Source organism: Megalobrama amblycephala, linkage group LG12 (assembly GCF_018812025.1).
Source record: "Megalobrama amblycephala isolate DHTTF-2021 linkage group LG12, ASM1881202v1, whole genome shotgun sequence".
Classification (NCBI taxonomy): Eukaryota; Metazoa; Chordata; class Actinopteri; order Cypriniformes; family Xenocyprididae; genus Megalobrama; species Megalobrama amblycephala.
Window position 1 is genome coordinate 3180805 of NC_063055.1, and position 14319 is coordinate 3195123.

Sequence of the window (14319 nt, forward strand, 5' to 3'; positions counted from 1 at the left end):
AGCGAATTCAAGGAACAGAACCATTCATCACTGCAAAACTACAGGAAATCAGAGACGAACATCTGGACAAATCCTTTGAGAAAGTTGTGCACAACACAGTCGATCTCTGGCAAGGTTTCTTAATTGTGAATGGAGAGTGAGCAAGACCCCACCACCATGGGCGCTGTATGTAGCCAAAGGAGCATCATTACGTCACGATTACATCATTTCCCGTTTGTTGCTGCCGCACTGTTTGAGTTAGAGCTCCGTCGAGTTGATTCCTAATTGCTTGTTTTTTCTCTTAATATCAAACTTATAACATATCATTCTCTCTTTTACGTCGGGGAACACATCCCCGACATTATTTTATATAAAAACACTCAGATTGCATTGATATCGCTAGTTTTATCCGACTTCCCGATTTAGATTTAGCCCATTAGCAATAGTGGCGTGGTCACACTAGCGTTTGTACTCTTCTCACTCACAATATTATTGTTCATCTATACTAATGGCGAGTGTATCGGATGTGTCTCTACCTTTGAGTGCATGTTCGAGCTGCATGTAGTGCAGTTGGAGCTGGAGGCCCTGAAGAAGCAGATCCGACATCTGCTGGTGAAGCAGGCCGAGCTACGGGAGTGGAAAACAGTGCTGGAAACATCCCGTACTGACGCTCACCAATCCTCCGTAAGTTTGCAGCACGATATTAACCCTTTGACGCGTACGATCACACCGGTGTGATTAGAACGTTCAGTGCATCACGTAATCAACTGCCAAATTCAAATGTGCATGCGCGCACTAAACCAGAGACGGACGCGCGCAGCGCTTTTCATATATTACATATATGCAGTGTTTTCAACCAAATAATGTTTATTTTAGGTTTTAGACATTTAAATACACATGAGTACTAACAAAACAATATATTTAGAGTTTGTAAAATATACAGTGATGTCTATAGAAGCGGAAATAACAACCCTTTCCATTATAATTAGACGACACGTTTTATTCATATCAGATACACATTGTGAAAGTAACTTTAAAGCTTACTTTATTCTTCCTCAGTTCACCGACTCACTTAGTTTCATGTATTTCGGGAGAAGTGGATAAATTCACGGGTTGTAAATCAAACAGATCCGATTCTCTGTGCGGCGCAAACTAACATGGCGGCGCCCATCGTGCATATGGCTCAACTAACATGATCGTTATAAAGGTGTTTAAACAGCAAAACACATCCATTTGCACATATTTGGCAATCGGAATATTAGATATTTCATGCTATAGTTAACAAATTTGTGAATATTTTGAATAACAAAGGAAAAATTAAATGAAAGCAGATCATCATTCCTACAGTGCTGCGGTGTGTCACGTAACAAACAATGACGCGTCACCATGGAAATAGTGATACGTTAACGGTCGCCTTAAAAAAACTCACGCTGGGGGGTCAGCCAGAATATTTTAAACTTACGTGCGAAAGGGTTAACACTCCTGCTTGCTCTACGCCGTGTGTTTCTCTGCACAGGGCCCGAGTACCCAGAACGCATTCATCCCAGCCCTTGTTCACTCCGGCACCGTCACACCAGGGACCTTGGGTTCTTCAGCAGCGGAAGGCACAGGCCAGGCCTCGGAGCAGGACCTCTCCTCCTCCGCCGCCCCCGGTCTTCGAGGTCTCGACGAGGAACTGCTTCTCCCCTCTTCGCGAGGCGGAACGTGACGCCGTGGTCATCGGAGACTCCATCGTCCGCCACGTCCACGCTAGCAAAACCAAAGGTAAGGTGCGCAGTCACTGTTTTCCTGGTGCTCGTGTTCTCAACGTCGCTACACAGCGCCATTCCCTCGATCCCGAATGGTGCTGAGAACATCGGAGCTGTTGTTCTGCACGCGGGGGTGAATGACACCAGGCTGCGGCAGGCGGAGGTACTGAAGCAGGACTTCAGGAGTCTGATCGAGACGGTACGAGCCACATCGCCCGCGATGAAGACGATCGTGTCCGGACCGCTTCTGATGTACCGACGTGGACATGAAAGGTTCAATAGATTATTTGCTTTAAATGAATGGTTAATGTCTTGGTGTAATGAACAGAAGCTGCTCTTTATAAATAATTGAAAGCTTTTCTGGGAGCGACCTAGGCTCTTCAGTGCTGATGGCCTGCACCCCAGCAGAATCGGAGCTGATCTTCTGTCAGAGAAGACGCTTCGCACCATATGACTAGTAAGTCAAACCTCAAATCACAGTCTGTGTTCTGCCCACTTAATTGATAGAAATGTGAGTGCAGTACAGTCTATAGAAACAGTGTCTATTATGGAGTGCCGCAAGGATCCGTATTAGGCCCTCTGCTATTTTCAATATACATTTTGCCACTCGGCAATATTTAAGAAAACATGAAATTAGCTTCCACTGCTATGCCGATGATACTCAATTATATATTTCAGACAGGACCACTTTGGCAAGTTACTTGAGTTTATTGAACACAATTATCTTTGGCGGTATGGTTCCTTATGGGGGTTCTTGCTCCAAAATTAATTGAACATACAAGAGCTTTAACATTAACCCCCCGGAACCATCAGCTTGGAAATACAGAGACAATTAAGACACTAGTAATGTCTTTAAGAGCGAACGTGGTATCGTGTAGATATGTGGGACGTCTATACTGTAGCTTGGTTATGAGGATGAGTGTCTCTCAGCAGTGAGGTCCATGCCAGCCGGGACTTGAAGCCTTATTGACTTTAAAGGTAGTGATCTGAAACAAAAGATGATGACAACCAGAAGGTGCACAGTAATATGCTCATGCTTATAATGGGGAGGGAGGGAGGGTTGCGAGCAGTTTGAGCATACTTACCGAGCAGCAATGCCACGTATATATGTCCCGTGTCTAATAGGAGAATGGTAATGATTGGAGCGATTTGACAGCTGACCGCGTCAGCTGGTCGCAGCACTATGCCTACGTGGCCTTCCTGAACTAACGCTGCGCTCGATTTAAACACAACCAGATGAAATCTCTAAATTATCCAATCTGACAGAGTGTGTTAAAGAAGTAAAACATTGGATGACTAGTAATTTTCTTCAGATAAGACTGAAGTATTACTTATTGGGCCAAAAACCTGTACACAGAATCTCTCAGACTACAATCTGCATTTAGAAGGATGTACTGTTACTCCATCCTCGACAGTTAAAGACCTGGGTGTTATATTAGACAGCAACTTGTCCTTTGAAAATCATATTTCATATGTTACAAAAACAGCCTTCTCCACCTCAGAAATATTGCTAAGATACGGAATATGTTATCTGGTTGGGCCGAGTACACACAGAACTCCCTGCGACAACCATCTACCGGACTCACACCTTTCCAGTGCGTGCTCTGTTACCAACCCCCACTGTTCCCCTGGTCAGGGGAACCATCGGACGTTCCATCGGTCGACTACTGGTTCTGAGAGAGCGAGAGGATCTGGGACTCCGCACACCACCAACTTCAATGGGCCTTGCGCAGACGCAGGATGACAGCAGACCTTCACCGCTCCAACGCTCCAGCATACTAACAGGACAGAAGGTCTGGCTGTCAACCAGGGACATCCGACTGCGTCTGCCCTGCCGAAAGCTGAGTCCCAGGTTCATTGGCCCATTCACCATCACCAAGCAGATCAACCCCGTCACATATCAACTTCAGTTACCTCCTCAATTTCGTATTCACCCTACATTCCATGCTACTCATCCCAACAGACCTGCACTTCTGTTAACTCTGCTGTGTCAAATAAACAACCTTATCTGTTACCTTCAGTCGCCGACCCTTCTGTATTGTAACAGTGAATACATGAAAGGCACAGTGCATTGTCGAGTCTAACCATCTAACCATTGTCTGTATTAAAAAAAAAAAAAAGTTAATTTGTGTCTGAAAGCTAGATATATTCAACAACAGTATTGATCTGACTGTACTTGACATGTACTGACCCTGCTGTAATAAACTGAACTAAGCTGACATCACTAGAATATAGTTTAATAGTTCATATTTAATCTATAAAAGTAGGTTGGTTCTTCCAACCTACTTTTATAGATGAAATAGCCTATGAACTATTATAATTAATAATTCAACACTGAACTGGCAGCTGAATAATAGCAATATAATATTTTCTTTTCTTTTTTTTTTTCTGATATCACTGTAAAGCTGCTTTGAAACAACCTGTATTGCGCTATATAAATGACGGTGACTTGACTTGAATCCGTGGGCGGGCGGTGCCATATGCCGCCCATCAGCGTGTGCCTTATGCCTTGAAATTATGGAAAAGTATCCTCTTCCACACTGTCTGATAGATACAAGTGACAGCATTCCTGAAAAAAAATTGCTTACAGTTGTTCACAAAATTGGGCTCCTCTGCCACCTGTATTTTGAAATGCCTACTCCTCCTTCATTCGTAACACTACGTCATTATCATGTGACCATAGATAGCGCTGACATGCGAGCACGTACATGGTACGTATGATGGCACATCACATTTATATTCATTATTCATTAATGACATGTCCTTAGGTAGATATTTACGTCACTATTATAATAACATGGAGTCAGATAAAAGTTTACTTGGAATTAAATTAATTTGCCACACTGAAAAGACCGAACGCGCAAGAAACCTTCCCGTCCTGTGGGAAACCGCCGTTGGGTCGATTGGGCGGGCTTTACACTGGGGATTAATCAATCTTCCATAAATCGCCTTCAGATGGTTCGGAATGCTGCTGCCAGAGCCTTGACAGGAGTTCACAAACGGGAACATATAACTCCTGTCCTCCAGTCACTTCATTGGCTACTTGTGCAATTTAGGATACATTTTAAAGTTCTTTTATTAGTTTTTAAGTCATTAAATGGGTTAGCACCATCTTACCTTTCTGATTTGTTGACAGTCCATCAACCTACAAGAGCTCTTAGGTCTGCCAACTTGAGGCTCTTAGTGGCTCTTAGATATAGGCTCTCAAGACTCCAGTTTACCTATGGAAATTAGAACTGCCCCTACTCTGTCCATTTTTAAATCAAGGTTTTTTATTTGATCTGTCTTACAATATATGACTGATGATGTAGTTGTCCTGGTTTGATGTTTGTAGTTATTTATCTGTGACTTTGTTGTTTTTACTTTGTACTGTGCTTTATAAATAGTTCATTCATTTTTCTGTTCCAAATATTTTTGGTTGAACTAACCCTTTAAAGATTTAATAGGCTATTTATTTTTAAACATTTGTTTACACTTTGTACAACAGGCTACTTCTAAAGCATTTTGATTTTTGTTGTTGTAATTTTATGTTAATTTCATCATTTGCTAATGCATTATTAAAATCAAAAGTTGTATCTGTTAATATGAACAAGCAATGAACAGTTGCATAAAATGTTAACAAAGAATAATAACTACTGTAAAATAAATAGAATAACTACTGCTGATATTTCACCAATATCAAAAGCATTAAACAGACTCTTCTGTATTTCCATTTATTGTGGATCATTCATTGCAACATTTAATCTGATTGCTGTTTAGTTTCTAGGCCCATTTGTATAGTAGTGAAACCTGCTGGCCAAAAGTTGTATTTGACAGTTAATTTTGTTTACCTATATTTTGAAAACAATTTAAAAAAAATACCTTAGTCTTTTTCAACTTGTAGTTAAAACAACATGTTGTTTAAAGTTTTTTTTGCTCTAGAGATGTTTTTGCTTTAACCACAATATTTGCTGGATACAGCGAATGGTTTTGGGCAAATCTTGATGAACTGGTTTGGGTGTGTTTGGTCATGCTTAAATGACAGGAGGGATGGTGTCATAGATATCTGTATACTGAATTATGATTGGTCTGTGTCATACATCTCTTCTCAATCATTGGTGCATTTTTTCACAGAAATCTAGTAAAAATTGTATCTTTCATGATCATCTGTGTCCAATCCTGTTCCTCTAGTTTAATACCATGTTCCAGGCAACCCGAAACCCATGTTTTTCCAATCTTCTACCCGTGAAAGTGCACTGGAACAGCAGTCAAACCTGTGGCTTCCCACCCGTGAACTCGTACTACAACCCCAAATCAGAAAAAGTTGGGACAGTATGGAAAACACAAATAAAAAAAGAAAGTAGTGATTTTTAAATTTGACTTGTATTTCATTGCAGACAATACAACAGCACATTATTTAATGTGTTCCTCATGATTTTTATTGTTTTTTCTTGTTTTAAAAAAACAAAAAATGTGTGCCACACATTCTCTGTTGGAGACAGGTCGGGACTGCAGGCAGGCCAGTCAAGTACCTGTATCCTCTTCCTCCGCAGCCAGGACTTTGTAATGTGTGCAGAATGTGGTTTTGCATTATCTTGTTGAAATATGCATGGACGTCCCTGGAAAAGATGTCTTCTTGAAGGCAGCATATTGTGCTCCAAAATCTCTATGTACTTTTCAGTATTAATGGTGCCATCACAGAAGTGCAAGTTACCTTTGCCAAGGTTGGTTGGCAATGGCAAATTGTATTGCAACCAACAAAATTGCTAACTTAGTTAGCAACTATGGTTTTGGGAAACGCTCCCCTGAATGACAGGAAAGGATGTATATTTACAAATGAAATTAAGTCGACCAGACAAAACATGAAATATTTTGTGTTCACAATTGTCTGCAATGAAATACAAGTCAAAGTAAATTTAGAAATCACTACTTTCTTTTTTTATTTGTGTTTTCCATACTGTCCCAACTTTTTCTGATTTGGGGTTGTAGATCGATGTACTCCCAGATACGGGTTCTGACATCACATAGCCCGTGAAACAACAATGGCAGCCCCTACGGATGTGGTGTTTATGCAAGTGCACGGTAAAATAACGTAAAATAAAAGGTATAACAGTTTCTCTTGCCTTATGCACCATTTTCCTCCTCTGTTTCCCTCAAATAAGCAAGGAGTAAGCACCTTTGGCGATAGAAATCATTTTTAATGAGCATAAGCCCCGTACGGTCCGCCATGCTGGTTTGTTTACACATTTACGCAGTTTGGCGTGACTTGCCTGGAACACTACAAAGTCGTGAGTCATGATTTGAAGTCGTGACTTCAAAAACCTGCCTGGAACACAGTGTAACTCCAGCCCTAATTAAACACACTAGCTAAACAAGGTCTTACTAGGCTAGAACCTCAGGTGTGTTGAGGCAAGTTGGAACTAAACTCTGCAGGGCAGTGGCCCTCTGCAAACAAGTTTTGACACCACTAATCTAGTATAATCCTCAGACGCTGGCTTTATATGTGACCCCAAACTACATTTTATTCAGGTGAGAAACTGAATTAACTGCATTCATTTAAAAAAATGTAAATTAAAAAAAGTTTCAGTTTTTTCTTTTTATTAAGGCAATGATTCATTTTCATCTCTCTCTAAAAACTTTTATACTATTATTTACCTTTACTTTTTTATTACTTTTTTATTTACTTTTTTTTTTTTTTTTTGTTAAACATTTTTACACCTAAAATTATTGATTAAATTGTAAATCAGTGAAACCAATTATATACACCATATGAACTGGGTAAATGTAAGTAAAGGAATTAGTAGAAATGAGTAACTGCATTTTGTACATTAACAAATAAAACTGAGTAAAAATAATTGGGGGGAAAATCATAAAAAAAAAACCAATATTTCTGAGTAATATTAACTTTTAATTTCCTCTAAACCTTTGTAAAATAATCCACACAACCACAGGTAACGTTATCTTATGTGACATTGATCTTTACTGTCGATGAGTACAGCAATAATACAGCATATTTTATACTGTTTTAACGTACAATATCAAAGTCCCTTCATTTCACTCGGCGGCCATCTTTGAAACGCCTCTCGGGCATCCATGCAGCTCCTATGTCTGTGAATGGGGAAACATAAAATTCTCTAAAGCTGTTTGCCAAGCTTTCAATTAAATTTCATATTTCATCTCACCAATGAAATCTGACACCAACTGTCTCATAAATATTGTTTCTAAATGCTCGAATCTTGACAAAAAATTGTATTTTTCAGGCTGGATCAATCTAATGCACGTGCACAGTCCTAAACGCACATCTCTTGTGCCTCATTTCGGAGGCGCGCATCTGACTGTTTCTATAGAAACCGGAGTTTCTAACGGCCGCTGCAGTGACGCGATGACTTTACCAGTCGCGATTGGCTCTTATTTAGAAGGCAGGACTTATTCCGGCATATAGAGTACCTCAGGGATGACGTGTTTTTGTAGGCCAACCCGGAAGTTAGCAGCGCACGGGTTCCCTCGATCAAAAGCCTATGCATTTTTCCCATAGACTTTTGTAAAATCGCAAAAAATAAGCTCTGTGTTTAACAAAGGGTTATGACACTTACACGTTTTGTCTATCAAGATAATCTTTACAAGTTAACACTACATTTATACATTTTGAAGCCTAAATAAACTCGTCAGATATAAAAAGCTAACAGTAGGCTATAAACGGACTACAGCACACCATGATCGCAGATCAATGTCACCACCAAGCTTCCTCAAACTTTATTTAAAAAAACAATTTTATTTAAAAACATGCTTGCTGATTATAATCTGCGCTGTGTATTAATGCTTATCCACTTTTTCATGAGAAATGCTGTCCAAATGTCCTGTTTGTCATGATGACGTCTAAAGTCCCCGCCAAAGGAAGTAGTCCCTGGTAACACTTTAGAATACTGTATCGTACTTACTGCATAACTAATAAGGAATTACTGCAGAATTAATCGGTAGTTCTTCATTAACACTCAAGTAACTACTATTAACTACTAAGGAATATGTGTTAACTAATCAGTATGTCATAGCATTTTTTAATTGTGTTAAGTAACTATTAGTTAATCAGTAACTAATCAATTCAGTCATCCCTCCTGAAGAACTACGATTAAGTAACTACTAATTCAGCTTCAGGAGGAATAACTATTAAGTAACTATTAATAACTATTAAGTAACTATTAATGAACTGTGAAACTCAGTATCAGGTTATGGCCCTTTCTTCTTTACTACTAATGTTAGTTGATTTACTTAGATTTATGCCTACTGTACTGATATATATATATATATATATATATATATATATATATATATATATATATATATATATATATGCTCTGAAAATATTGTTAAACATTCGTTCATTTGCGCCACTGTATGTTTCTGTCAGTGGGTGCTATAATGTTGCACGTCTTGCATCACATGCAGGTCAAAGTTTGAGCGCACACATGTAATATCTGTGAGTTTTGTAATATCTCCCGTTTTGCAAGAGAAAAGGGACTGGGATTCCAACTGTCAGCGGAGAGGTACATCGCTCTCGCATTATAACAATGCGCTGGCGACACTTAAACTAAACACTGTAGATACCACATTAATGAACTGTAGAATTAGAAGAAAGTTGTTTATTCATTTATGTTTTTTAAACGAATGGTGAATTCTTCGTGTTTTTCCTCGTGCTCGACCATTTCCGTGGATGGCGCTTGAGAGTGTTCATTTTTTTATTCAAGTGTTGTCTGCAACCAGAAAATCAGGATGGATCCGTGACCTGCCAATACCTCAGGTATGTTTATGGCCTTATATATATTTTGTGTCTGTTTTTACTCAAGATATTTCACATTACTATTATAAAGTGATGCCAAATGAGTTCTGTATTTAAGGCAATGATCATTACCACATCATGCTCAAAGAATTACTTCAAACCCACTGATAATTAATAGAGAATTACCACATCATTCTCAAGGAATTACTAAGAACCTGGAACAGTATTCTAAAGTGAAAACAATGGGAACCCATTGATAATTAATGAAGAATTACCACATCATTCTCAAGGAATTACTAAGAAGCTGGAACAGTATTCTAAAGTGAAAACAATGGGAACCAATTGATAATTAATAAATAATTACCACATCATTCTCAAGGAATTACTAAGAACCTGGAACAGTACTCTAAAGTGAAAACAATGGGAACCCATTGATAATTAATGAAGAATTACCACATCATTCTCAAGGAATTACTAAGAAGCTGGAACTGTATTCTAAAGTGAAAACAATGGGAACCCATTGATAATTAATGAAGAATTACCACATCATTCTCAAGGAATTACTAAGAACCTGGAACAGTATTCTAAAGTGAAAATATCCTTGTGCATAAGTAATAAAGCCTAAAGTAGTACTAACATAAAAAATGTAATTTTACTTTAAAAGATGACACATTTTAAAAACATTTACATTTATTGCAGTGTTAATAACATTTTCAAAAAAAAATCTATTTCCATACAACAAAACAATGAAAAAAGTGAACACTAAAACAAGAAAACAATACCAAAATTTTACATCAGATTACTAGGAACTTACCAAATATAACAACAGAAGACAGCAAATATGTGTATGCCTAAACTTCAGCTTTCAGCCAATGGTTCTCTAATACATCTAATTCATGTTATTTTATTCTGGCAAAGGTCAATAAGCATGACATTCTTCTTCTTTTGATAATTAATGAAGAATTACCACATCATTCTCAAGGAATTACTAAGAACCTGGAACAGTACTCTAAAGTGAAAACAATGGGAACCCATTGATAATTAATGAAGAATTACCACATCATTCTCAAGGAATTACTAAGAAGCTGGAACTGTATTCTAAAGTGAAAACAATGGGAACCCATTGATAATTAATGAAGAATTACCACATCATTCTCAAGGAATTACTAAGAACCTGGAACAGTATTCTAAAGTGAAAATATCCTTGTGCATAAGTAATAAAGCCTAAAGTAGTACTAACATAAAAAATGTAATTTTACTTTAAAAGATGACACATTTTAAGAACATTTACATTTATTGCAGTGTTAATAACATTTTCAAAAAAAAAAAATCTATTTCCATACAACAAAACAATGAAAAAAGTGAACACTAAAACAAGAAAACAATACCAAAATTTTACATCAGATTACTAGGAACTTACCAAATATAACAACAGAAGACAGCAAATATGTGTATGCCTAAACTTCAGCTTTCAGCCAATGGTTCTCTAATACATCTAATTCATGTTATTTTATTCTGGCAAAGGTCAATAAGCATGACATTCTTCTTTTTTTCCTCGATGATGCTTCGAAGTGGCTCGACACATTGATGTCCTAAGACACGAAACGATCGGTTTTTGTGAGAAACCGAACGGTATTTATACCATTTTTTAACTCTAATACACCACTATGTCCAACTGCCTTCATCCTCCATGTTAATAAGGTCAAATCGCATTCTGATGGTGGAAGTGATCACTAGCACACGTTGAAGTCAACGCGCGCGACATCGCTTCCGTCATCAAAATGCAATTTGACCTTATTAACATGGAGGATGAAGGAAGTTGGACATAGTGGTGTATTAGAGTTAAAAAAATATATAAATACCGTTCGGTTTCTCACAAAAACCGATCGTTTCGTGTCTTAGGACATCAATGTGTCGTACCACAAGTGTGGGGTGGATCGAAAAACGGTTGCGGATACGGCAGCGATAGCAGAGCTGGAGTATTGTGACGCTGAAGCCTACAAGACATTGCGTGAAAAGTTCCACAGAGGCCAGAAACTGTCAGAGTTTGCCAAACAGTGCAAAGAAATGTGCACAAGGGAGCCACTTCGAAGCATCATCGAGGAAAAAAAGAAGAATGGCATGCTTATTGACCTTTGCCAGAATAAAATAACATGAATTAGATGTATTAGAGAACCATTGGCTGAAAGCTGAAGTTTAGGCATACACATATTTGCTGTCTTCTGTTGTTATATTTGGTAAGTTCCTAGTAATCTGATGTAAAACTTTGATATTGTTTTCTTGTTTTAGTGTTCACTTTTTTCATTGTTTTGTTGTATGAAAATATAAATTTTTTTTTTTTGAAAATGTTATTAACACTGCAATAAATGTAAATGTTCTTAAAATGTGTCATCTTTTAAAGTAAAATTACATTTTTTATGTTAGTACTACTTTAGGCTTTATTACTTATGCACAAGGATATTTTCACTTTAGAATACTGTTCCAGGTTCTTAGTAATTCCTTGAGAATGTTGTGGTAATTATTTATTAATTATCAATGGGTTCCCATTGTTTTCACTTTAGAATACTGTTCCAGGTTCTTAGTAATTCCTTGAGAATGATGTGGTAATTCTTCATTAATTATCAATTGGTTCCCATTGTTTTCACTTTAGAATACTGTTCCAGGTTCTTAGTAATTCCTTGAGAATGATGTGGTAATTATTTATTAATTATCAATGGGTTCCCATTGTTTTCACTTTAGAATACTGTTCCAGGTTCTTAGTAGTTCCTTGAGAATGATGTGGTAATTCTTCATTAATTATCAATGGGTTCCCATTGTTTTCACTTTAGAATACTGTTCCAGGTTCTTAGTAATTCCTTGAGAATGATGTGGTAATTCTCTATTAATTATCAGTGGGTTTGAAGTAATTCTTTGAGCATGATGTGGTAATGATCATTGCCTCAAATACAGAACTCATTTGGCATCACTTTATAATAGTAATGTGAAATATCTTGAGTAAAAACAGACACAAAATATATATAAGGCCATAAACATACCTGAGGTATTGGCAGGTCACGGACCCATCCTGATTTTCTGGTTGCAGACAACACTTGAATAAAAAAATGAACACTCTCAAGCGCCATCCACGGAAATGGTCGAGCACGAGGAAAAACACGAAGAATTCACCATTCGTTTAAAAAACATAAATGAATAAACAACTTTCTTCTAATTCTACAGTTCATTAATGTGGTATCTACAGTGTTTAGTTTAAGTGTCGCCAGCGCATTGTTATAATGCGAGAGCGATGTACCTCTCCGCTGACAGTTGGAATCCCAGTCCCTTTTCTCTTGCAAAACGGGAGATATTACAAAACTCACAGATATTACATGTTTGCGCTCAAACTTTGACCTGCATGTGATGCAAGACGTGCAATAGCACCCACCGACAGAAACATACAGTGGCGCAAATGAACGAATGTTTAACAATATTTGCAGAGCATATATATATATATATATATATATATATATATATATATATATATATATATATATATCAGTACAGTAACGGTCAACTAACATTAGTAGTAAAGAAGAAAGGGCCATAACCTGATACTGAGTTTCACAGTTCATTAATAGTTACTTAATAGTTATTCCTCCTGAAGCTGAATTAGTAGTTACTAAATCGTAGTTCTTCAGGAGGCATGACTGAATTGATTAGTTACTGATTAACTAATAGTTACTTAACACAATTAAAAAACGCTATGACATACTGATTAGTTAACACATATTCCTTAGTAGTTAATAGTAGTTGAGTGTTAATGAAGAACTACCGATTAATTCTGCAGTAATTCCTTATTAGTTATGCAGTAAGTACGATACAGTATTCTAAAGTGTTACCTAGTCCCTTTTAGCAATTTGTTAGCAACCGCCGTTTTTAAGACACAGTAAAATTTTAAAAAATCACAAGTGGGTTATAACTGGTGTGTTTTATGTCATAGATCAAAACGTGAAAATATTTAGAGGCTTTGTTAACCACAGACCTTATTTCAGGCGAAAAACCCATTCAAAAATCCCATAGACTTTACGGCGTCCTAAAATGCTAACTCGCTTCCGGGTTTTGCCAACAAAAATGTGTCATCCCTGAGGCACTCTATAGACTGAAGTCTTAAGCTAAGAGTAAGGGCGGGGTTGACCTCGTTGCCATGGAGTATACACACAGTGATTGGCTGATGGGGGAGGAGTCAGTGATTTAATCATAGAAATATTGTAGACTGAGGTGTCATGTTTCCATATTAAAATAAAGGTTTTAAAATACAAATGTTGCCCTATTCAAATAAATATTTTTTTTGTTTATAAAAATGTTGCCATATTCAAATAAAGGTTTTAAAATGTAGGCTAAGTGTCACTAATTAAACTAGTATACAGTTAATTGTGGACCGCCACTTGGATGTCTGCATCTCAAGAGAATGCAAAATGCAAGTGACAAATTATGTTTTATAAACAAAGTTTGGGAGGAACACTTTCAAACAGCTTGAATCAAATCAGCTCGAGAGGAGGAACATATACACAGATGAGAGCTGACTCGCCTATAGTTACTTCAACAGTTTTTTGCATCCCTCCGCCACCCGTTCCTCACTCTCGGCTGGGGATATGGGGAGAACTTTGGGTTTGGGCTAAATTTCAAGCTCGGAGCCCTCGATCCCCTTGGACAGTACACCAAATACGCTTTTTTTTTTTTTTTTTTTTTTACTCTAATCAATCATTTGTAAATGTGAACTCATGAAAACCACTGCCACAGGTAATCAGACAATATTTATTTATTCGTTAAAGATTTATTTTTGGCATCTCATTGTAGATTCAA

The 14319-nt window shown here is 37.5% G+C and overlaps 1 protein-coding gene across 1 annotated transcript; it reads right to left on the reverse strand.

The window, feature by feature from the left end:
• Window positions 1-1436: 1436 nt before the first annotated feature.
• On the reverse strand, window positions 1437-3070 carry LOC125280136. The gene is made up of 2 exons (XM_048210466.1): window positions 2813-3070; window positions 1437-2713 (listed from the first exon to the last, which is right to left on the reverse strand). Exon 2 carries the CDS (start codon window positions 2175-2177, stop codon window positions 1548-1550), a length of 630 nt encoding a protein of 209 aa, XP_048066423.1. The 5' UTR covers window positions 2178-2713; window positions 2813-3070; the 3' UTR covers window positions 1437-1547.
• Window positions 3071-14319: the final 11249 nt, after the last annotated feature.

Excerpts from the sequence above, each read along its gene's own strand:
- LOC125280136 (XM_048210466.1), bottom strand. The coding sequence starts at position 2,177 with ATGGTGCGAAGCGTCTTCTCTGACAGAAGATCAGCTCCGATTCTGCTG.